General features: G+C 49.6%; 1 protein-coding gene across 1 annotated transcript in view; it reads right to left on the bottom strand.

Moving 5' to 3' along the window:
- Window positions 1-25,858, bottom strand: part of LOC142892714 (A disintegrin and metalloproteinase with thrombospondin motifs 2-like) — a 119,229-nt gene that overhangs the window by 47,193 nt on the left and 46,178 nt on the right. The window contains exon 3 of the mRNA XM_076032963.1: window positions 11,070-11,247. Coding sequence (XP_075889078.1) covers window positions 11,070-11,247 — 178 coding nt within the window. The remainder of the gene's footprint in view (window positions 1-11,069; window positions 11,248-25,858) is intronic.

Here is a 25,858-nt window from a genome sequence, read left to right on the forward strand (position 1 = left end):
AGGTCAGTGAGGGCTAAATTTCATGTAGACCAAGAGAGCTTCTGGGAGTGATTATTCATTCAAGGCTGTTCAACTAAAGACACCAACCAAAAGTTAAAACCTGATAATGGTTATAATGGGGGACCTTTAATATTCAGCATGCATTGGAGTCCATAACGCATCTACCTGAGTGGTCTTACATAGGTTAGCCCCTCGCATCACAGCGGAAACACCTGAGTTTTCGAGCTCTGTGGAGTTTCCATTTGAGTTGAGTCGAGTTGAAATGACACCTCGATCTTATTGCTGCTAACGCTGCGATTCCACCAAATTAGTGCCGATACTCTCGTCTCAATGAAGGCCTGGCGAAACAGGACGTGCTCCGAGTGGGGTGGGGGAAGGAGCTCCGCAGCCACTGTTTGGTTGATTTTCAAACTAATTTTCGGCGAGTCGGGCAGCACGGAAGTAAAGCCCTTTTTATGATCCAGACGCTCCGACACAAGACTTCTGCAGAGGACGGCGGGGGTTCGTCCTCGACGCTCACGGCTATTATCGTCGCGTGTGTTGAATGAAGGGGCGCAGAGCTGTGTTTATATTCAATTAAAGTCCCCCAGGGTGCGCATTGGCAAATGAACTGCAGCCTAACAAAGTCCCGGCGCCACACATCAGCCTGTTAATCAGACAGCCGCCGCCGGCAACGGTCCCCACTTTGACAGTTTCACTGTATGGACGTCCGCGGCTGATTGCCGCTGTGCAGCGTGATCTGACTTCGCTCAAGAAGATTTAGAAATAAAAAAAACAGAAAAATCGGAGAGGGAGTTTGCTGTAGATGGAAATATCTACGGAGCTATCGTGATTATTTCCGATCTCTGAGCTTCGGAGACGCTGCCATTGGAAGCCGATGAAGATCGTGTGTCGTGTCTGGAAAACTCAAACAGGTGAGTCACCCAGCAGTGATTTTTTTTCACCCGTTTGCTGCTCAGCACTCACAGGGGGAAGGGATTCCACGTTCATATTGACACTGGCTGTGTTAGCGTTACAGTTTTTCGCAAAACAAAAGCGATATTCCAAAAATTTCGGCAAAGTACAATTGCGATTTGCAGGTGTTTCCATTGAAGCGCGTAAGCGGCAATTCTCGTAAAATCTCGTCCCGATGCTTGCGAATAACAACACAGCATGTGGTAGTTGCAGGTAGTACAACAGCAGAGAAAGAATGTAAGGAATCGGCTGCGTAAATCACAGCTTCTACTCGACGTCGATAAACCAGGAAGTGTGTCGCTGGTTTCACGGTTTCCTGCCGATTTTCCAAGCAGGAATTCCGACTTAGGGGCACACTTTTTTTTGATGACGTACTTGGCCAACAACTCAAACATTCCACTGCTGTGTTACACAACCTCTGTGTAAAGGCAGCTTTAGAGGAGGATGGGTGGGGGGGGGGGGAGGAACAGGGGGAGCCGAGGTGACGTTTGGTCGCAGAGTGAAGCAGGCGGAAGTGAGATGCGCCGATGGCGTGAGGGAGCCTGAGCCGGCAGGAGAGCGAGGGAGCGTGAGGTCTGTGTGAACTAACGCGGTGTTCTCATGACCACACACACACACAGACACACACACACACACACAGAAAATAGGCAACATTAAAGAAAATGTCTGATTTATCTCAGCACGTCTTCAACATCGGAACACAAAGTCAAACCTTCCTGCTGAAGCGAGAGCACGCGGACAGCAGCTTATTCAGCGATGGCGGATTCTCCCACTCGTGCCACAGCGCGCACGTGCACGTGTACGTGTTTGTGTGTGTGTGTGTGTGTGTGTGTGTGTGTGTGTGTGTGAGAGCGAGAGAGAGTGTATTCAGTTGCACAGAGTGCGTCTGCGGCGCTGTGACAGCAGTGGGAGGAAGGAAGTCACACGCTATCTCATCTTCCGCGAGCTTCCGTCCCCCAGGTTGGCTCGGGCCGCTTACATAACGCATGCAAACGCACGGAACAGCGGCCACCTCCAGGGGCGTCTGCTGCTGCTGCTGCTGCTGCACGTCAACCGCCGCAGTCGCAACGCGCTCCGCGTACCTGCCGCCGCCCTCGCCGCATGCATCCCGCACTCGAGGGGGAGACGCCCCGGGATCGATTGGGGCCGGGGCGGACGGAGCCTTCGTGTTTCAGCACGTGGTGGTGCTGCTGGACGCTGGTGAAGGTGAAAGAGACGTTGACTTTGCTCGCGACTCAAATTTAGGGTTCGGTTGCTGTGAAAGCTACAAAGCATCTTCGTCACCGTTTCATTGTGTTTCATCGATGGTTTCTAGTAGTGATCCCTGCTTTTCAATGGTGAAAAACATTATTATGAAAACTGTGGAGAATCATTTTAATCCTTAAGGCTCAAAATGCCAGTTTCCTTCGTCCTGCCCCATTTGGAAAACCTAATACCACGAAATAACGGCTATCACATGTCAGTTCTATTTGCATATTGAGTCACACATGATAATGAGGAAAATAATCTGCTTATCATAACTACAACCTTATAATAATAATTGAAAACATGACCGGCACTGGTTTCTTCTTTTAAAGAATTTCTGAATTCCGTCAACCACCGCGACACGACTGCAGCCGATCCAAAGGTGCCAAACTGGACTGAACACTATGATCACCACGATTACGTGAAGGCATAAAAAGTCAATACTGTTTCATCCCTCCGAGACTCCCCCTCCTCCCACCTTTTCCTTCCCTCCCTCGCTCCCTCGCTCCCTCCCTCTGCCTTGCAGACAGACAGACAGAAGCACACACGCACTCACACACACACACACAGACTGTGTGTGGGTCCGTGCAGTAGCAGCAGCAGCAGTAGCAGCAGCAGCGGCGGCGGCGGCGGCGGCTGCAGACTGGAGCAGAGGTCAGCCACACCCTGCTATTATCCCCCAGAGTCCCGCTCCATATAACGGCAGCGGCTGTGGCTGGATGGAAAGACCTGCTGGGAGCCCAGCGGCACCTGGGGGAGTCGGATGAGCCGGTGGGAGAGGGACACACACACACACAACACACACACACACACACACAGACACACACACACACACACACACACACACACAGATACGCGCACACCAGGGGGACGCAGCTGTCAGTCCGTCATGAGTTAAACAGGCAAGGTATGAAAACCTACAATTGCCCAGAGAAGCAGATATGCGCAGACACGCTCGCGCAGGCACGCACACGCGCGTGCGCACAGGCCATTTGCTGAGCAAGTGAAAATCCAGCCGCGTCCTCCAGGGAGGCGGCCAGCGGCCACGGAGCAGCGGAGAGGAAGCAGCTGGCTGCAGGAATACTTCCCCTCCTAACACACTCATTTCCCCGTGAAAGCACACCTGGCCAGCGCTCATCACATGTACACTGTGTGCGCGCGTGTGCGCGCGCGTGCACGCGCAGGCTCTCGTGCGTGCGCGCAAAGGACACGGATGCACACCTGTTTTTTTTTCCATGTTTTGTTGTTTTTTTCCCCAGCCAGTTCTACACGCTGGGCTGCGTGCGCAGATGTTTTCCGGGCGCAGATGTGAGCCGAGCACCTGCACTGCGGCCGGAGCGCTGCGGGTTAGAGGCGGCCAAACGGCACGGCGTCGCCGCAAAAAAAGCTGAGAGGAAGACAGACGGCGAGGAGGCGGAGCCGCCGAGGCCGCCGCCCCGCCGACTCCGACATCCTTCTTCTGCGGGAACAAATCTGCACACCGCTCGATTTATCGCCGCTCGGCTGACGATGTTTTCCCAGCGTGGCGACGCCCGCGACCGGATGCGATGAAAGCCCGTCACTGTCCCTGTTGGCGTGAGGCTGACTTATATTAGCAGCAAAGGTAAATTTAGCTCAGGGTTTTTTCTTTTTTTTTCTTTTTTGGGAGTGGGGGGTAGTTACAAGGTTTGCAGCCATATTTTCCTGCCTTTGCTGTTTCATGTTCGCTGGAGGGACATTTGAAATGCTGCGCTGTAAAGTTTGATTCCGGGGCATGAAGTTGGTGTTTCATCGATCTGGATTCCCCATATATGGACGTGCGTTTTCCGTCGATGCCTTGAAGCAGCCGGGATCAAAAAGTGTAGATGAGGCATAAAGCCTGAGGCTACGGTGCTACAGCATTAATGGCAGAGTCTCCTGCGGAGCTGCGGCTGCCTCCACTGATAAAGTATAAAAAAAAAAAAGGAGTCTTTAATCACTATCATCTTACTTTTTGACATTAATTACAGCATGCAAGTGTGGATTTTTTTCAAAAGCATGTCACGACACTTCTCCCACACTATAATTATCTCGCCGTACAAAAAAAAAAAAGTCATTTAAGGATCAGAAGATTTTTTTGACGTGGTGTTAATGTCTCTTCCTTTGCTGACAATGAAGTGAAAGAAACTCATATTAGCGAGGCTAAAGTTTAATTCTCCCCAAAGACTAGAACTGTACTTCACATTTCCCAAGTCAAGTTGTTGATTAAACGTCCAAAGGACGGCAGCAGCTGAGTGGGACTTTTCAGGGCTAAAGTAGAGCTGTAAGCCGCTCAGGTTGTGGTGTTTTGCGTGTCAGACAACAGGAGTCGTCGAATGTTGGATGATTTACAACGGCAGGTTGCTGCACAAAAGGCTGGGATGAAAAGATCTAAAAATGGGCTCCATAACAAACAAAGAAAAAAGAAAATAGACTAGAAATTACACCTTCTGGACAGGCTTAAAAGAATGCTAGTATAAATAGGATATTCATCAAAATTCTTTTAAATTCTAAAGTGCCGGCTGCTGTCTTTAAGTTTTATAGCCCATATTTATTGTCCCACAGCGGTTTTTGACGAAACTTTAGGTTTCCAGATTCTTGAATTTGCCACAAAACGTTGTGTTCTGCTAAAAAGGGCCGAGCCGCAGACAAGTCTTGGCAAATGACGCTGTTTAGACAGGCTCTATATATACGATGGAAACATCTGGCTTTCATGGTTTAAAACAGCAGCCTAAAGATGTTCAGGATGTTGAATTCTCACAGACTACGCCTTAGACGTCAGGCTTTGGGCTGACTGGGAAACCAGTGCAAGAATGGGAAGTACGGAATTTTGGAAAGAAAACAGAAATTTCTGCGATGCTATAATTCTTCATCATCTACCTTAAGACAGAAAACATTATTGTAGATCTTTGGTCTTATGAAAATATGGGTTGTTTTATACGGTATATATGAGTAGCTCAAGTTGATGTTCAGTCTTTGAGACAGGACATGCAGGGAGACTGTTTGTATTGGTGCATCCGAAGCCCCAACCTAGAACATCTGGATGAAATGATGCATGACTGCTTGAAGTGAAGACGATCTGTACGTGTGAGTGTTTTGAATGAAACTTTGAAAAATAAGTTAGCCTTAACTTTTACATGTATTATTATTATTATTATTATTATTATTATTATTATTATTATTATTATTATTATTATTATTATTAATTGACTAGAAAAAAAAACTTTGGATGATGGCATTTTGAACATCTTTACCCATTTGAAGCCTTTTGCTTGTTCTCACCATGAAAGTAGAAAAACAAACAAACACAAACTGAGACAAGAGGCTTCCCTGCACACATTTTCAGCTTGCAGAAGCAAAATGTCTAAAGAAAAACATTCCAAGGCCTTTCTAGCATGTCGGAGGGACGCTAGCTGTCTAGCTAGCCATCTGTAATTCTGCCGCTAATCAGGATGAGTTTTTTGTTAAGCATCTGCAACAAATGTGCATCACTGAGTGCTTTGTCAAAAGTCTCCCCTCAGGGCCACCTGCACCATCTGACTGGCCCCCTGTGTCACACCATAAAGAGACAAGTCGGGGGAGGGGAGGGGGAGGTGACTAAGTGAGGGTGAGACCAGAAGTGTGTTCTCCGGGGAAACACTCGCCTCCCCCCTGCACCCTCCGCCTCTCTTAGTCTTGTAGTCTAGTGTTGCGGGAGACACGCATTAAGCCGCGAGCACCACTGGCCTCCGTCTGACCCGCCTCAACTCTCGCTCAACTCGCGCAGAGCCAGATGCGTCGCCGTAACGGGGGAACAAACAACCGAGGGGTGACCCGGCAACAACTCACGTCGGGCTCGGGCTCGGGCTGCAGAGTGCAGCTTAAAACACACAGGAAGAGCAGAGAGCAGCAGCAGCAACAGTTCAAACCAAAGCCGAGCTGTTTGCGGACACATGTGTGGTCCTGCTTGGCCGCCGGCTCCGTCCTGCAGCGTCGGTCCACCGGCTAATTGCAGCGGCTGAGCCCCGAGAGGCGGCGGGGGGACTCGGCAACAATGCGGCGCTGCGAAATGTCAGTGGGAATAAGTCGGCCACGAAAAAACAACAACAACACGTTTCTGTGGAATCGGTCCAGAACCTATGGTGCACTGCACACAAGCTAAATTTAACAATAGTTACCAGGGAACCAATATGTTTTGTTTTTTTCTTCCTCAGAAAAACACGTCTCTCCTCTGCTCAGCGCTCGACCGACACAATTGCAAAATTACAAATCGACAACATTTATAGAGCACATGTAAGATTAGCTTTTGGCTTTTTGATAAAACACAACAGTTTAATGACTGGGGAACATAAATAACACACCATAATGAAAATGTAGTCGACACAATGCAAAGGATGCTGTTAAAATGTGCAAAACATGTTTTTTGGAGAGTTTTTTGTCTGCTCAATGTTTTACACAGAAGTCAGACCAGTAAAATAAATGTAATCTAGTAATACCAGTGTTGGCAGGCCAAGCGCAGTTTAAAAGATAACTGAGACTTGAACACGTGGTCATTATGTAGAGGTGGAGTGCAGGTAGTCAGACTGAGGAGGATTATGGGAAAAGCCCTCCAGCAGTCCCTCTTCTATTTGGGCATGCCTCAAAACACTGGTCACACACAGTACATGCAGTGGTACACAAACACATGCTTGTATACACACAGTTGCAGCAAGCAAACACCCACACACACACACACACACACACACACACACCAGCAGACAAAACAGTAAACCCCGCCCTCAGCATCCAGACACAGAAGAAAAACACCACAGGAAGCGCTTGGGAGCTTGTTTGCAGGGCATGAAAAGAAGGTAAAAAGAGTCCAAAATAAGAAACATTAGAGACCAAAATAATATGACAACAGTGGGAATGGAGAAAAGAGATGGAGGAACATAAGGACAGCAACAAAAAAGAAGAAGCAAAAAGCGTAAAAGGCAATTCTTTGTTTTGTATCGCCACAGCGATTAATTGACAAATGTGCCACATTAATAATACAGCTTGCTCTCCCCACTTAGGACATTGATTCACCTCTGCAGCCCCACGGTGTAAGAAAGCGATCAATCTTGCTTCTCGCTTCATCTTTTCTTTCTCCTCTTCTTCTTCTCCTCCTCTATTACCTTGCTAAATATAACTTCCTCTCCACTGTCTTTGGCCAGGAAATGAGAGTCCGGCATTCAATAACTGCCTGTGAATTAAGGCGGGCCCAGGTGAAGGCGATCTCTAGAAATGATTGATAGAGCGTTTATTAAATTGTTAGCGCCACAAATTGATCTACAGGGAAAGTGTGGGAGGGTTGTGTGGGGGGGGGGGTTGTCGGAGAAGGCAGGGCTGGGGGGGGGTTGGGTTGTTTTTTTTTGTTTTAAACGAGAGATGAATTCAGAAACTACGTCCTCGGTGTCAGTAGCTACGTTTCCATGACAGTTTTTTTTTTTTTTCGCAAAATAAAAGCGATATTTCTAAAACTTCGACAAAGTACAATTGCGATTTGCAGGTGTTTCCATTGAAGGGCGTGAAGCACTCAAGCTGTAATTCTCGTAAAATCTCGCGACATTTACGAGAATTACGTTTGCTTTTGTTCGTTTCTGTGTGTTTGCCGTCAAGAATGCTTGTTATATTTTTCTCTTTGAAACATCCCGTCTCCCCCTCCGTCCAAACATAACGCACTATTTGCACTTGAAGTGAACTGGTCACGTGACCGCGTACGTTACGTCCGGCGGCGCAAAAATGCAAAAAAAGTGTCATGACAGCGTCCATAACTCGTTTTCTATTGCGATATTTAGGTTTCGCGCAATTCTGGGGGCCATGGAAACGCAACTAGTGAGGCGGAGACAGACGAGTTGTTGGATTTGACAACTGTGTTGAACCTCCGAGTGGTCCCGAGGAGAAGAAGAGCAGGATGAAAAAGGAAGAAACGCAGGAAAAAATATCAGTGCAGAGAAAGAGCGGCTGCTCGTCTGTCCGTCTGTCTGACTGCCTGCCTGCTAGCCTTGAAAATCCCAGCACTCGAAGCCAGACGACCACAGAAGTTATGCCCACACACACAGACACACAGACACACACACACACACACACACTGTGGCCTGTTCTATCCCACGCTATTGATCTGCACCCCACTCTTCATTAGAAAGAAGGATTCAAAGGCAACAAGGAGCACCGAGGTGTGCTGCATGCTCGTGTGTGTGTGTGTGTGTGTGTGTGTGTGTGTGTGTGTGTGTGTGTTTGCTTGCACGTGTTCAGATGTGTAAATCTAACATCAAGGGAGTTGTGTAAGCGCCATGTGTGCACATGCATCCTGTATGCGTGTGACTTTTTGTTCCTTTTTTTTCTTCCTCTTCCCGCTTCAGAAGCTGCGCGCTTTTGTGTGTTTGCGTGCATGTAAAAGCGTGCACGCATGTGTGTGTGTGTGTGTGTGTTTTGCGTGTGTGCGTACACACACACACACGCACAGTGCCAGGTATCAGTAACAGTGGGAACCGATCTGTGTTACTCTAACGCAGTCTGTCCTCTCTGGGTGTTCCTATGGAAACTCTCTCTGTGTATTATTAGACATGGAGTCAACAGCTCAGAATAGGAAGACACAGATCGCATCTTTTTGAGATACGCTCGCTACAAAAGCGCCTCGGCACTCGCTCCTGTGCGGCGTGGCGTGGCGGGGCTGGATGGGAGGAGGGGCTCGATCCTGGGGAGGATATTTCTGGTTTGGTGATTAGCTGAGGATGCAGAGCCGACTCGCAGCGGCCGGGGTCACGATTGATTGGGCGGTGGGGAGGATGGGCTCCACCGCACTGATTGGCCTGCTGCTGTAATTGAGCCTCTGACACGCACTTTAATTATGTTAAAAAAAAAAGACAACAACACCACCACCTCAATAATTAAGTCCCCGAGCGGCACCTTTTCCTCCGTCGTTCATTTGTCCATTTGTTCAAGAGTCCGTGTACGACTTGGAGGGCGGCTGGACCATCCTGTGTGTCACATTCGAGGAAGACTAACCAGATTCTGCACTGTGAGTGAAGGCGGGTGGCTGTTTTCACAAAGGGGGGGCTGCCACTCGGACCTCTTGCTCAAGCAAGCAGTCGGAAGAAAAGTGAACTATTCATTCTCCTACTGAGGAAAACGCCCCTCATGCAGCATCAAAACTTGAATTTTGGGTCTCTATTTCATCGATTAATTGTCTTTATTTTTGTGGAGGTTTCCTTGAATAAGCCCATCTTAAGCTTTTTACCTCTCCAGCACTTTCTGTAAAATTGCTTCTTTTTTTTTTTAATCTATGCATTGTCTCTGTATTATGGTGCAGATAATTAAATGAAAAAAAAACAAACAAAAAAAAACATCAGCAACAGCCGGGTTGCATGGCCATGTCATCCAAAAGAAAATGATAAAATCACCTAAAAAATGCCAGGCGTTTGGAGCTTGGCGAGATGGATGCGCATAACTGATGTGTGAAACAGAACGATGATGCAGCGACACACCCGGTTTACCTCAGCGTGTGTTGCACTGCATAATGTAATGTCGCTCTTCTACTTCCTGTTGCTCAGTCTCTGTGTCCTCACACGTTTATACCACACTGTTTATATTCCTTTAGGATAATATAAATTTCATGTGCATGTTTCTCTCCTCCACATTGCTCCCAGTGACAGTTGCGTTTCGGGGGCGAGGCGACCGGAGGACGAATTCATTCGATTCAAGCGACTCAAGGACGAGTGCTCGAAGCAAGTTCGTCAACCTCCCTTTAATGCATTTAAGGACACATTTAGTTTTTCTAATCGCCATGGTGAGGGAGGGAAGAACTCTGCGGTTACGCTGAGAAAAAAGGAGAGAGAAGGAAAAAAAAAACAGTAATCCTCGTTTTCCCGGCCAATGTGCTACGACGCGCGGCCCTTCCAATAAAGCCCAGTTCAAATACGTATTTGTCTTCCCTCGGCGTAATCCTCGAGCCGACGCGCCATGCCAAACTAAATCTTAAATAACAGCCCCTTTTGTTTGTTTCACTCCGTTTAATTGCATCTGCGGAGAGGGAAAACGCGAGGCAAACAGCGCGAGAAAAACCAAAAGCCGTGAGCGCCAGCTGTCAAAACGCGACGGCGGGCTACGGCGGCGAATAATTCCATTCGAGACACAGAGGGCGCTAGCTCGCTAGCTCGCCGCTCCAAACATGTGCGTCTCCGTATGTCGCTCCGCTGTCAGCGCCGGAGAACGAGGGCAGCGGCGGGAGGAGGGGGCCTATGAGAGGAGTGTGCGCGCCTGTGTAGGAGGAGTGATCTCTGTGACGGCGGCGTGCAACTCGTGCTGTCACTCCCCGGCTTCACGACTATAACCATTGTGCAAGAGACGAGAGGGAGTGAAGACGTAGGTTTATTTAGAGGGGACTGAAGACTGTCGCCTCACAGCAAGAAGGTTGCGAGTTTGATTCCCAACCTGGTGACCTCTCAGTGTGGAGTTTGCATGTTCTCCCTGTGTCTGGGAGGGTTCTCTCTGGGTTCTCCGGCTTCCTCACACAATCCAATTCTATGTGGGTACTGAAAATGGATGGATGAAGCGGTCTTGGGAAAAATTTCCCTGGATGTTTTGGGTGGTTTGTTCCTCAGGGCGGTCATGTTATTAGAGAATGAATATTGAGAAAATGATATTTTAAACTCCAAGTCCTGTTGACTTTACTGATGTCGTCTTTATCAGTGCTTGTTGACAATAGACAAGACAAACATACAAAAGTGGATTATGCAACTTTAAAAGTACATCAGAAGCAGTTTCTGATATTTCCACCATTTTTTTTTCTCTCACAGCAACGCCGTAACACAGCAATGCAATGACTTTCGGAAACAGCGCCCCCCAGTGGCAAGCGGGAGCGGCGCACTGACCTCTGGAGTGGAAGTCCGCCGCCTCGCCGCTGACCGGCGGCTTCTTCACGGCCGAGGAGCGGTAGACGATGTGGGTCCGCCCGCCGCCTCCCTCCTTCTCCCCCTCGGCGATCACCTCCTCCCCCTTCTCCACTGGCTCGATGAAAAACTCCTCCTGCTCCATCCTGATCATACCGGCCTGGAGGACAGAAGGAGGGAGGGGCTTGGTTAAAAACAAAATAAACAAACAAACAAACAAACGAACAAACAAACAGTCTCTGCTTCTGTTGGTTCCCCGCATGGATTCATTACAAGAACTGCATACCGGACTGGCAATGTGGTAATGCGCTGATTTTCTTTTTCCCAGTGGCCACTTGAGGCACTGCAGCAAAAAAAAAAAACATGGCCCCATTAATTCCATTAATGGTGAAGTCAAAAACTTATTCAGCGTATGCGCTGGTGAGCACGTTCATTGAAATGAATGGGCCGCCATCTTGGACTCGAGTTTAAAGAGCTACTTCCTGTGGCTGCAGTGTAAAGAGGCGTGGCCTCCTGCAGGGGTCCAGAGTGACACCTGACATCTGGAGTCCTCAACACAGCAGGAGGAGATCAGACTTTTCCCACTCCCACCTCCCACTAACTCACTCTGTCAGGTAATTCCCACGTACACACACACACACACACACACACACACACACACACACACACACACACACACACACGCATATGGGAAGGGGGGTGCAGGAACAGAAATGAGTGTGCACGTGCAAAAAGGCGAAGTTGTATGTGCACGTGCACGTACGCGGGAAAAAAAAACAGGCAACTGGGAAAAATGCCCGTCACTCTTCCTTATTCCATCTGTCCGGTTAAGGCAACTTGTAATTGCCACGGCAACGCGCTGCTGTAAAGGGAAACCGTGGGGGAGAAGGCACACACACACACACACACACACACACACACACACACACACAGGAGGATGGAGGAGCTACAGAGGAAGAAGAGGAGGCGACGTGTGGAAGATCAGTGCATGGCAAGATTGGCTAAAGTTAGAAAAAATACAGCTGGACGTTCCTGGTGGACGTGTATAGGGAGTCAGATGCACCACCCTAGGGCGCAGCAACTGTCAGTCAGTGTATGTGTTCCACTATGATCATCATGATCATGAATACGATGCAGAGCTGTTGGCCCAACCCTCTTGTGTCAGCTGTAAAAACAGAAGCCGTCACGTATTCAGAGCAAAAAACAGGGCCAGACGGAACGGAGTTCAACTCGGACTTGTCTCTGATCCGTCTTGCCAACCCCCTAACAGACGGCGTTTTCAACAGGTCTTCCAATCTCATCAGCTTGTGACTTCCAATCTCATCAGCCAAGCTTCTCGGAAGACCACCGGGAAGAAGAGGAAGTTCTTCCGAAGCTTCCATCACTGCAGCAGAAGTCGTTTCCTCCCATTAAAAACTCTCTCTGTGAGCTCTTCACCAGACAGATTGAAAAACAGACGCATTTTCAACCGCACCTACTCGTCTGCACGTCTATGCAACCTGCATTAATTCTTCATCTTCTCCCCCCATCAGTGCTACCCAAGATGAAAAGCAGCACGGTACACAACATTCATCTGCCGCCCTGTGAAGCCACAAAGTCACGAGAAGAAATTCAAAGGCCACCCGGAGCCACGACATAACGCGTCTACAAAGGGACCTCGACTATCTGAAATCTGCTCTTTTGTGGATTTAAAGCTCCGAGAAGGAAGCGTCGCTACGGGAGCTTCAATGCAACTGGAAATTCCTCGGAGAGGCCGATCTGAGAGGAAGAGACACATTAACAAAAGTGGCCCCACGGACACAAAAAGAAAACGAGGCGCTCCCGTCTCCTCCCTTTTTACCCCCGCGTCGCCTCCAATTCCTCTCCCCCGTCTCCCTGTCAGTTTAAGGCTTTGGCCCCCCGGAAGGATGTCGACAAGCTGCTGACCTGCCCTCTCCTCCCTCCCCACTCCTCCTCTCCCTCCATCCCTGCACCTCTCATCCCTCTATTTACCCGAGCCGTGGTGCGGCATTCCGATCGGAGCTGATGGATCTGCGATGGTGCATGCGATCCCGCTCCGGAATACCAAGCAGCGGGGTTGGGAGGGTGAGGGTGTGGGGAGAAAAGGAGAGCCGTGTCAAGGAAAGAAAAAAAAAAAAAGATAAAAAAAAAAAAAAGATGACATGCGGGACCCGGGGAGACATGGTTGGATCGATCAGGGGTTTGGGAGGGGCGGAGGGGAGGAGAAGGTGAGCGGCAGCCCGGGAAGCAGACGCGTCCCTTTGAAAATGAATGCAGCGTCACAGAGCAGGAGGGACTTTTTTTTTATTTATTTTTTTTATATTTATTTTCATATATATATTTTTTATATATATTTATTTTTATTTTCTAAACGGCAGCAGTCTAGGCCGAGCCCACGACCGCCGAGAAACTTTTTAGATTCACTGCACATTAAGTCGGACCGAGTCACGCTTTTATTTATCAATCACCGCAGTGGCGGCAGTGGCGGCAGTGGCGGCGGCACAAGACGCTGAATAATTTATCAATCAGAGACGGGACCTGGTTCCTCGCAGCCCGAGAGGCTGACATTCAGCGGGACGAGCGACTTGCGGAGCTTCAGCAAAACTGCACGCCGAGGAGCCACAAGCTGAGAATAATGCGAGCGAGGGGCCGGACTGGTGGAGCGTCTTCCGACTGCCGCCCCAACGTCTCCTCTCTTCCATCCAGAAAACGGACCCTTTGATTTCGGTCTCCTGAGCGCTAATTGCGGCGTCTTTGTCATCATTACTAAACTGCGTGTTTGGGCCTCGTCACGCTAAACTCTGCGCTCCCCTTTGGGTGGCGAGATTAAAGACGTTTTATTAGCTTTGACGCATTCAAATTTTTGCTTATTAGCCCCGCTCGCCTCGCGAGAGTCGTAAAGCCGACACGGTTGCTCAGCATCCTGGCGAGCGATTTGTCACACCACCGAGGAAGAAGGAATGAGAGGAGGAAACCCCGGACCTCTGCAGTGAAACCAGAGGAGACTGCGGGATTGGAAGTGTGCGATGTGGAGATGTGGTCAAGTGAGGCCTTGGGTTTAGATGCACTTAATATCAAGAGGCCTTCATGGGGCACCCGTAATATTTCGACAAAGCACAATTGCAATTTGCAGGTGTTTCCATCGAATGGTGCGAAGCGCAATAAACCGTAATTCTCGCATAATCTTCATCCCAGCGAGAATTCTCGTGAAATCTTGCGGGACGAGATTTAGGAGAATTATGCTGTTTTCATAAATGCGAAAAAGTGTTTTTTTTTTTTTTATCGCACTTTTGCGATGTACCTCTGTGATGATATGTCTGAAAAACCACCTCACGAGAGCATCAAAACCTTTTAGCGACATTTGAGAGGTTTTTCATCCAGTTTCCATTCGCAGTTTTTTATTGCGATATTTCGGTTTTGAGCGATTCTAGGGGTAATGGAAACGCAGCTACACACTGTGCCTCTCAGCTGGATGGATTCACTGCTTAACCAACACATGCTGGTGACTCAGGTAACACAGTGGCCCGTCATCATTCCACTGGCCGCTAACTCCCACTGTCACTTTCATTTTTTTGGAAACTTCTGCTCCCCCGGCTGAGGGCAGAGAGCCGAGAAGTGTGAAGTGTGTGCGTATCAATCCTGTCGGGGCAACTTGACTTTTCAGCTCTTCGTCAACAAACAAAGACAAAAGCCGCGGATGACTTATTACAGGCGGAGCCGTCGGATTTGGTTTTTCGCTCATATTACAGTTTAACTACGGAGGAAAAATTATGAACTTTGCCAACTTTGTCAAAGATATTAAAAGGAAAAAAAAAAAAAGGGAAGGAAAATCGTGCAGCAGGATCACATCGTGGTCCAACAAAACATCAGCAACGCATGCACATATTCCTGCAGGGCTATTGTTACCACCACCCCTGCCCCCTGCCCCTCCCCCACCCCGGCCTGTCGGACGGTGACGCTGACCACATCCCCTCCCTGGAAGACCTGCAGCCCGTCAGCAGCTTCCAAATCTGGCGGCCGCACGCAGGCAAGGCAGGCAGGCAGGCAGGGTGTCGCCTTTCAACAGGGGGATCCTTTGTGTTTGAAGGCACATCCAGCTCTATTAGGAGGACCTGAATGGGAGTAACTCGAGCAGCGGGTGGGTGTCCGGTGGGGGAGTCAGGATGGGACGTGATGCAGGGGGTTGGGGGGGGGGGCACGTGCGCTAAGGCGAGCTGCGGAGAAGCAACGGCGGCTGAAACAGAGCGGGCGGATGTTGTGGCGAGGATCAAAGTCACAGGCGACGGTGCAGGGAGGAAGGGAGCTGCGTCCAGTGTGTGCGTGTGCGTGTGTGTGTGTGTGTGTGTGTGTGTGTGTGTGTCTACGTGCACGTTTGATCTGGTTTTCCCTCTCTGTGTGCGTTTGATCTGATTCACAACCTGAACTCCACGCGCGGTTGTAGCCATGTGTCTGCACGCAGGTTCAAATACAAGCACACGTACGTACACACACACACACACACACACACACACACACACACACACACACACACACACACACACACACACACACGAGCGCACAAATATAGCTTTGATGGTGGTGAGTGAGTCACTCACACGGCGTAAGCCACCAATTCATTCACCCTTTGAGTCATGAGGGAGTCTGCCGGATACAATAGTGAGGCTGATTTGAAGAATTAGACACACTCCAGGGAGTGATTACACATCGCTGCTAATATTAACACAATCCGATTTGCGGCGTGTCGTACCTTTATGCTCCTCCGATGCGCTCGGAATAAGCCAAGCGGTTGTGTTTGGATTACAGTAATGGCGCTGGGAGGATAAAATCATTTTATTTCAATCATTTCTTTGTTTGTTTGGGGTTTTTTTTGGATTTATCCCCTGAAAAACCTTCCCGCCTGCGCAGTCTCGCGAAGCGCAATTAAGGTGAAGCGATTCGTTAGCCGGAGCGAATTTGCTCGATGTGGCGAAGGCGCCGCGCGGCAGCGCAATTACGTTAATCGGGGACACGCTAAGAGGATGGCAGCGCCCGGGGTGGGGGGGCGGTGGGGGGATTAAACGGAGCAAACAAAACTATATCGAAACCTAAACGGGCCAGAAGTGGGAGTTGCTCGTCACGCTCGAAACCGCTCGGCCGCACGCGTTCAGTTCACGCCACCGCCAGCAGCTTGTTTGCGTAGGTGTGTGTGTGTGTGTGTGTGTGTGTGTGTGACGGACAGATGCCACAGATGATTTAAGCCACGCGGGGCTTCGCGAGGCCCTTCCCCCGCCCACCAGCTCACCTCATTTCACAGAGTGGTCTCTAAAAACGGTCAGCGAAGGAGGGAAAAAGCGGTGAGTCTCTCTCTCTCTCTCTCTCTCTCTCTCTCTCTCTCTCTCTCTCTCTCTCTCTCTCTCTCTCTCATTTGCAAATTGTGGATCTTTGGCCTACATTTTTTGGTCACAGTGTGTCAACCACACACACACACACACACACACACACACACACACACGCACGAACACGCACAAGTCACTTAGGGCTTCCAGATCTGGCGGAACCCGCACTTGTCGCCGCTATTTAAAGGCCCTTTTGTCACTACGAGATCCTTTTTTGTCCCCTCAGGTGTTGGCGTGGGAGTCTCACCTCATCGTCTTCCTCCCGTGACCTCCAGAAAAGACCGTGTTTAGCCCTCTGTTTACAGCCGCCCGCCTGTTGCATGTTTGGGATTAAAGAAACGTGGCGGTCGAAGAGGGCGGAGCCAACGCCAGGCAGAGGTTCTGATTGCCCTTTGTGATGCCACAAGGTGCCCAGTGAAGCGCGCCCCTTCTGAACCGTAGTGTGAAAGGCGGAGTCGCCGCTGATTGGATCTCCTGCACCGAGCCTTCAAAGGTTTTGCTAAGTGAATCCAGCGGTGCTGGCGCTGAGACTCAGCTGTGAATCTTTGGGGCTCCGGGAACCCCTTCCTCCCGCTGCACCTCACTCAATCTGTTTCCAATCCAATCCTTCCCTTATTTGCACTCTGCTGATATCCGCCCTCCCTTCCTCCTTCCCTTCCTCCCTGCAATATCATCCGCTCCTCCGTTGTTTCCCCGTCTCCTTTCATTTCTTTCCCCCCCCTCACAATTCCATTAGTATCCCATCCTGCCTCCGCAGCGCTCATAACGCTGGCGGGGTGTGGTGAGGGTGGTGGGTGGGTGGGTGCACTCTAAATGTGTGAGAGTGAAGGCAGCGAGAAGAAGACGGACAAAACACGGGTTGCAACGCTAGAGCAGACTGTGGACAGAACGGGTCTGAGGAGAAAAAAAAAAAAAAAAAAAAACACACAAAAAAAAAAATGCCAACGTGAAGCCAAAAGCTGTTTTTTTGGCTCCGAACGAAGAATCTGTGGAAATTTTCAGTTCGGGACAAGATAGAGGCAGAAAGACGAAAGAGTCTCTGAGGGTCAGAGCGCCAGACAGACAGTTTGCCTCGGGATCAGTTCTCACTCACTCGCTCGCTCGCTCGCTCACTCACTCCCAGTTCCTGTTGTTATTCATCGGGACGTCTCTTTGTTTTCTGTCCAAACAGAGATTATGAATCAGCGGCGTGAGGAGCCGAGCGGCGCGATGGAACCGAGACAGCAGATCAGACGTGTGATAGCCGGCCAGGAGGCGGCGTGGGGAGAGGTGAGGAGAGGAAGCGCTCGGCCGAAATGAGACGATTTGAGAAGTGACAGGTGAGAATTAAGGGAGGGGGGTGGAGGAGGAGAGGGAGAGGGGAAACTAGGAGCGCTCGATGGAAAAAGCTGAAAGATGGTTTGGAGCAGCGGCCAGAGGTGGAAACAGAAAAAGTCGAAATGGAAAATTTACAACTTAGCGATGATAATTTACACCGACTGCTCCGGCTCCTCTCCCTCCCTTCGCTTATTTCGGTCTCTCAGCAGTCTGACAGCTTTCCCAGACAGCCAAATGTTCTTGGCCTGATCAAGACGGAGGAGTCAGGACAAGAGTCGGGGAATGTTGACAAGATCCAAAACCATCAGAAGAACCATCACGCCGGCTCCCCACTGTTGACTCTTCGCAACGCGGCTCTGCTAACAGCGGAGGGCCGGGGCTGGCTGGAAGGGGGCGGCCAGAGGCTCTAACGGGATATGAACCTCGGAAAAAGAGACCTGCTGCTCCGCGGGAATGCCGAGAGCAGCGCGGCGCTGCGTTTTATTGATTCATTCATTTGTTTACGTATTTCCCAACAATGGCAAAGCGCCGTTAAAGGAAGATCGCAACTCCAAACAGACCTCGGGGAAGGGCACCGACGGCGATCACTGCTGCAGGATCGGCTCTGTGGAGCAGCATCTCGGTTTCACATGGTTTAGCGTATAGCTTAACTGGTTGATAGAGAAAACAGACAAAACTCCATCTTTCACGACTTCCGTTTGCTCCGTGTTTTTAAAAAAAAAAGGTGGGTATAAAACACACACTTCTGGAAATCAAACCCCGGGTGATGTCACAAAGGGCATCAACACCTCACTGATGCCGCTCCCAGGTCAGTGGAAAAGGTGACCCGCTCATGGCGGCTCAACCAAACAGGTGGAAGTTATAAAAAGCACAGCTTCTGGCAGCGAGCTGAGACCAAGAATGTTCTTTTTTTCCGCTGGATGCTGCAAACAGAGGGCTGAACCTGCACATGATTTATGGAACTAGTTGAACAGTTAGTTAGAACTGAGACAGACTGACATATTTTCATGAATTGCAGGTCGTCGACCTCACAGCCGCAGCACTTCAGACTCACTGGACACTTCCTGCTTTGCTGGCCGCACACAAACAGGAAGAGGAACAAACACACACACACACACACACACACACACACACACACACACACACACACACACACACACACACACACACACACACTAACACACTCCTATACAGAACCACCTAAACGCCCATCAATCCCTCTTACCGGCCAAGGCAAGCCATCGATCAGTGGTGTGAGTGTGTGTGCGCGCATGTGTGTGCGTGTGTGTGTGTGCGTGTGTGTGGGTGTGCACGCCGTGCGGCCGTGTTTTGATGTGCTCCTGTTTTGTGTGCACGCTCGCTGGCCTGGATTGATGAACGACCCCGATTAGTGGCGAGTGACCGCTCTATGATTGCAATCTAAGTGCAGTTGAGCAGCTGTTTCTCAGAGCAGCTTGTCTGGACCGGCCTTTGATTAATACAACAGCACTTTAATGAATAACACACCGGCCCGGGCCGCCAGTCTGGGATCAGCGGGCGAGTCATAATTACACCTTTTTCCTTTTCGCCCGCTACTTTTTCAGCAGGTCAGCAGGAAAAACAAGACCTTTTTGCAGCAGTTTTCTGGTTTTTTTTTTTCGGGGTCTGTTTTGACGCGTTTGGATAAGCCGTCAGCCGAGGGTGTCGGAATGTGGATAAATGATATTTGTCTGTGTAAACAGGCGTCTGCGCCGAGGATATTAAACCCGTCGCTTCCTCTTCCTCGCTCCTCGGAAATGCCTCTTCATCTCACACTTGTCACCGCTTCCCGCTGCCGTCTCCCTCCTCCTCCCCGTGCCCCTCCCCCGCCCGCCGCCACCTCCTGACCCACCGCACCTACCGACCCCTCCCTGACGCTGACGACCACACACACACACACACACACACACACAAAAGCATGACACAGCCACACACACACACACACACACACGCACACACTTGGATCCCCACCCATCCCGCTCCTTATCTCTACTCTATCTCTCTATCTCCACATCTATTGGGTATACCTGTAGCCTAGCAACAGCGCCGAGCGAAGACCCTCCCGTACCTTCCCTCCGCTCCGCTTTGATTGCCGGATGTGACAGCCAATCAAACGGTTGTCGGATCGGCAGGCGAGAACCAATCCGGGTTGGCCGATCGATGGGAGTTGCCCCCGCCTCCGCCTCTCCCCCCCCCCTGCTCCCCACCTCTCGGACCCTAAATCGGGGGCTCGTCTGCTCACACACACATACACACATACACACACACACATACACACACACTCACATACCCGGAGACTCTCCAACAAAATATATCCTGGATTGTGTTATTTTGTATTGCATATGAATAAATGCTGATGGCTGGGCCTTGCAATAGTCAAAGTAAAGCAGTTAAGCAAAGGCCTCAGTCTACATCTTTTTTGTCAATGCATATAATTATAATGATTATGTACAATATTGAAAAATGAACTCACTAAAAGTGCCCCTCCCTGTTATTTGTTATTACTATGTAACAAAGTCAACATACATAAGTCTGAGAGAAATTTGCCCGTTTGTATCTGTGACTGAGTCGGTTGTTGAGTCGAGGGAACGAAACACCTCAGTCAGAGTGCTCGTACCGCCGGATGTTCTGAGTAACCCAGAAAACACCGTGTTAAAGAAGCATTTCGCCGGCTCCAAAGTGGCTAAGCTGCACTTTTCCTCAAAAGTGTTGAAATATTAAACGTTAACCTCTTCCTGTCAGCCTCTTTGAGTGACTCATTCGCAGGCGGCTGAATCAGTCCACATCAGAATTGACAGGCCAGAATATGAGGCCACGTTCAGAAAGGTCTTCTGTGCCTGGCATTCTGTAAGATGCATGCGAGGCCGCCGGCTCCATAAGAGCAGATTTAGAAGTTAACCAAACACACTTGTGTTCTATCAAAGAGCGGCGAGAGCAAGCAAGCAACACGACACACGCACTTGAAACACACAAACACAAGTGCTGCTGCTGCTGTGTGTGTGTTTGATCCGAGCGCTTTCACTGGTGCGTTCATGCCACATACAATCAAAACGTCTCAGTCTCTGATGCAATATTGGGTCCGTCTGTTCGACAGCAAGGCGGGTGGGACTGAAAGGTTTGTCGCGAATTCGATTGGTGCCAGAAATGTTTTTTTTTTTTACTCGCTGGGCTTCTCGTCAAAACAAGTTGGATACGGTTATCCAACGTCGATGGAAGGCCGAGGAAGGAGCACGTGAATGGAAAAACTGAGAGGTTTCATTCAATTGGGTGGCAATACATCATGCAGCAGGTTTGAAGTATTAGTCACCATATTTGATATCACTTAAAGGTCAGTCTTAAAGGCCCACTTAGAGCACATTACCTCTCCAATCGCTGTTTCATTCATCATAATCTTATAGGAATATAGAGGGCAGGAAGTGGTAGAAGTGAATCAACTGTTAGTCATTCATCATTTTACTAACTTTTAACTGCAGGAGCTCCTCCATTTCCCCCTTATACTTCTAAAGAAACCTTGAGGGGTGGATGCATAAACACTGAGTAAATATCGTATACTATTCGGTATTTACCCCGGAACTCCGAGGACCTAATCGCAAACCTGAGACACAGCTTCCCTCTCTTACACGTTCAGTTACGTCTACTCCAATATTTATTCAACTTTAAGCCACACGCAGGTCAAAAGGAGGAAACCTTCATCTGCGAAAACTGTGGCAGCGCAAACGCAGGGACGAGATCGCGACCACGGTCGTGCATGAGAGAGGTGAACAGTGGGAGTGTTGGAGCACGGAGGCCAAGAGGACCACGGACCACACAGGTGGGAGGAGCGCTAAACACGTATGAATGAAAGAATGAAAGAAAGAAAGGACGAATGAGTGAACAGAACTGTCTCGATTTGGGATTTTGCTCCGTGCATATGTAGGTCACATTTTGAAAAGGTTGGAGTTCTTCTTTTGACCAGATAAAACCAGCCTTCAAAGTCCTGGTTGAAACATTCACCTTCTCTTTTACGACGCTTTGAACTTCAATTCAGTGCAGAATAATAGTTTTGACTGGAGTGAGACATAAAGCAATTTTTGAAGAGGCTATAGTTTCCTTGGCCCTGTTTTTTGGGAGGGGGTTGAAGGATATTAGGTAAGCCAATTCATCGCTGGGCTGTGCTAACCGATGCAGATCTCTTTGTACAGAGTCAAAACACTGCCGTGCATTAGAAACGGGTGCAACTTTCGACAAAGTCACGTGACTGACCGCTCAGCTGCTTCTGTTCAGCCTTTTTTCAATCAACATCCCTCCGCACTGGGACAACGGAACTTTACTCTCATGTGTGTGTGTGTGTGTGTGTGTGTGTGTGTGTGTATGTGCGCGTGCAACCAGCAGAGGGCGACACTGCGTGTGCCGGACTACCCGGAGGAGCTCGGTAGGCAGCGAGGTCTGCGAGGTCTGTCTGGTGGGCAGAACAGAGAGTGGAAGACAGAGAGGGGGGGGGGGGGGGGCAGTAGAGGCAGAATGTGTGTGGGAGAGAGAGGAAGGAAAAAAAAACACACTAAACAGAAGGTGAGGCGAGACAACTGAGTGGGGGGCCATGAGACTGAGATGTACTCTGAAGGACTGTGTGTACGTGTGTGTGCGTGTGCACGCAGCTTATGTATGCGCCTCTTGCATAAGCACAGGTGTCACCAGGTGCATGCAAGTTCTTAAAAAAGTGGTGCATTGGCATCTGCGTGTTTGTGTGTGTGTCTGTGTGTGTGTGTGTGTGTGTCTCGCTGCGTGCACAAGTGTGTGTCTGTACAGACGGCACTGCCCCCTCATTACCCAACAATTTCCTCCAGTCCAGCACTAATGAGGAGCCGCACCATCAACGTGATAATCAAGGTCAAGAATGGGCCACCGTGCACGCACGCACACACACACACACACACGCACGCACGCACGCCCACTTTGCATTGCAGCATCCCGATGCGCACATTGCGCGCGCACGCACAGCTGGACTTGGCGGGATCAGGAGTACGAGGGTTTACACCAACCGACCTGGCGGAAAGGAAGGAGAGAAGTGCGAGAGCAGCAGCAGCAGCAGCAGCAGGGCGGAGGCTCGTGGGATCGTTACGCCACCTAAACATTTTTTTAAGGGAAGGAAGGCTGTGACGCTGTCACCCCGCCCCTCCCGCTGCCAGTGTGGGGGAGAAGGCGAGGCAGGTACGATGAAAAGTGGAGGTGAGCGGGGGGGGGGGAGAAAAAAAAGAGGAAATAGACAAAGAAGAACAGGGGCGGGGAGGTGGGGGATGAACGGGGGAACACAGGTGGGAGGAGGGAGAGAGAGAGAGAGGTGGAGAGAGAGAGAGGGAGGGGAGGAGAGAGGAGATGAGAGAGGGAGGGAGGAGTAATTAAATGAAAAGAGCAAGACTTAGCTCTTTAGTCTCATCCCTCAAGACCGGCCTGACACGGCTACCGCTAGCTCACGTCATAGCAACAGGGAGGAGGGGTGGGGGGGGGGGGGGGGGGGGGGGGTTGGGGAGGCGGAGGGGGGCGTCTAATGGGTGCGGCAGCAGAGAGGAGAGGAGGAGCGAGGAGCAGGTAGGGGCGAGGAAGAGGGGTTGAGGAGAGTAAAAAAAGATGACTGGGGGGAGGAGGAGGAGGAGAGAGAGAGAGAGAGAGAGAGAGAGAGAGAGAGAGAGAGAAAAACCAAGAGAAGAGGAAGGGATGGTGGAGAGACTGCAAAGTCAAGGACGGGGGGACTGGAGGCTGGGAGTGACGACGTGAAGGATGTGAACAGGGTGGAGGGAAAGAAAAAAGGGGGGACGAAGCAGAAGACAAGCGACGAGTCAGAGGAAGAAAGGCCGCAGCATCAAACCCTCCAACCACCACCCGCACCTCTAGCACCACCACCAGCAGCACCACCACCAGCATCAGCATCACCACCAGCAGCACCACCACCAGCATCAGCATCACCACCAGCAGCACCACCAGCAGCACCACCAGCAGCACCTCCAGCACCACCAGCACCACCACCAGCACCTCTAGCACCACCACCAGCACCTCTAGCACCACCAGCACCACCACCAGCACCACCACCTGGTATCCACAGTTGTCCCCGTGTTTACCGTCCGTTCTGTACCTAATTATGCCCTCTGAATAATGAACCCGTGGCACCGACCGGAGCACCACTCAGCCAGCGATGAGCCGTCACCTCCACTGGCTGGCTGGCGACGCTCCTCTCAGAGCCTCGCACCCTGGCAGTGACGTCTCCGAGGGACTCAAATCAAAATGTCTAAACAATAAAGCGCTGAAGACCGGCTTTAAATTTTGACTTGCGCTTAAAATAGCACTTGAGCCACCAAAATAAGGCTGAGTTGTGGAAATGTAGCGGCCCTTTGTGCGTTCCACTGTACGACGAACCCACATCTAGCGACGACGCGACATCAAAGTCAAAGTGACCTCAGACCACTTTAACTTTGTTTCTGTGAGAGTGGCCCGATTACCATAATGACCCGTTGCACTGCACAAATCACTTCAGTCGGGGTTTTTTTGCCGAGGCCAAATTCCTGCATGTTTTTTTTCTTTCTGAGAATGGAGAAAATATTTCTGCTGTCACTTGTGTGGGGCGGCAACACGGCTTTCAGTTTATAGTTCAGGTGCTGAAGCCCCGAGATTCTTAACGCCGAGCTTCACAAGGCAACGTTTATCTATTCAGACGATAATCCAGCCTGACAAACATTGAAATTCCAGCCTGTGCTGCTTCACGGCTGGAATGGCTGCACTTGCAGGTCCGGTCCAGTATGAACGCGCACAACATTAGCACGCATTCACACAGGAATCCAGTCGCACATATGCTCGAGATTAGCGGTTCTGGTGGCAGGAACCAGGTCTCGGTTCTTTCTCTCGACCCAGAAGGTGGGTTAAAAGTAGCTCAAGCGCCGTTTTCTCGTGAAGTGATTTGCTGCGAGTAAAACAGGCAGCCTGAAGCGCAGCCATGTCACAGGGGAGAAAACAAACATAAACAGAGGCAGCAGAAGAATGGAGAAGCTCTCAGGAATTACTGACAGTTTGCGAGTCGTAATGATTCTCGTTGGTCAGCCAGCATTTGAGAAACACACTCTGGGACCAGAAACACACCCCGGGACCAGAAACACACCCCGGGACCAGAAACACACCCTGGGACCAGGACAAAGTGCTGCTCATTGGTTACATGGTGCGGATATTCGCGACTAACCTGCCTCCATCCAACGTTCTGCACATCAGCTCCAGCTCCAAGGCAAACATCAACTGCAATGCGAATGAGATATCCAAGTTTTTCATTTCAAATTTTGCCGATCAGATTGTCTCCAATCCGATACTGTTCTTCGTGCACGTTTAAAAGGCTTCACGGAAACGCATCGACCGGCCGCTGTGTCACGACATTGCAACGTCAGCTCCTTCCACCAGGGGCCTGCTGTGTTTTGTTTTATTTATTTTTTTTGATTCACAGGCTGCTGAAGCCAGAACAGATTTTTGCCAGTTCACCTCATTTGGTCTCCTTGCAGCCTTAAGCTCCAAGTACTTTCACATCCGTATTAAAGGCACAACAAAAAAAACTACATATAGACAAACACACACGCGTATGTATATATACATATATATATATACAGATATATACATATACATCATATATGTATGTATATATACACATATATATGTATATGCATGTATATATTCATAGAGACACGCACACAATGTGTATATATTGTACATACATATATACATACATATATACATATGTATATACATATATACACAAACATATATACACATACATATGTATGCATACATAAATACATACATACGTATGTATACGTATGTATACATACGTACATACATATACGTACATACATGCGTACGTACGTACGTATATGTATGTATATATGTACAGAGACACAAACACACACACGTATATTTCCTCAGCCAGCAGCAGACAACGTGTCTCCTTTGCAAGTCAACTTAATCTCGGACAGCTGGTCCAAGTTGAACAGCCTTCTCCTTAAAACAGACCACCAGCACCTCTCACAAGTATATATATATATATATATAAAAAAA

Source organism: Nelusetta ayraudi, unplaced genomic scaffold, assembly GCF_046127955.1.
Source record: "Nelusetta ayraudi isolate G7.1 ecotype Tasmania unplaced genomic scaffold, CSIRO-AGI_Nayr_v1 ptg000039l, whole genome shotgun sequence".
Taxonomy (NCBI): Eukaryota; Metazoa; Chordata; class Actinopteri; order Tetraodontiformes; family Monacanthidae; genus Nelusetta; species Nelusetta ayraudi.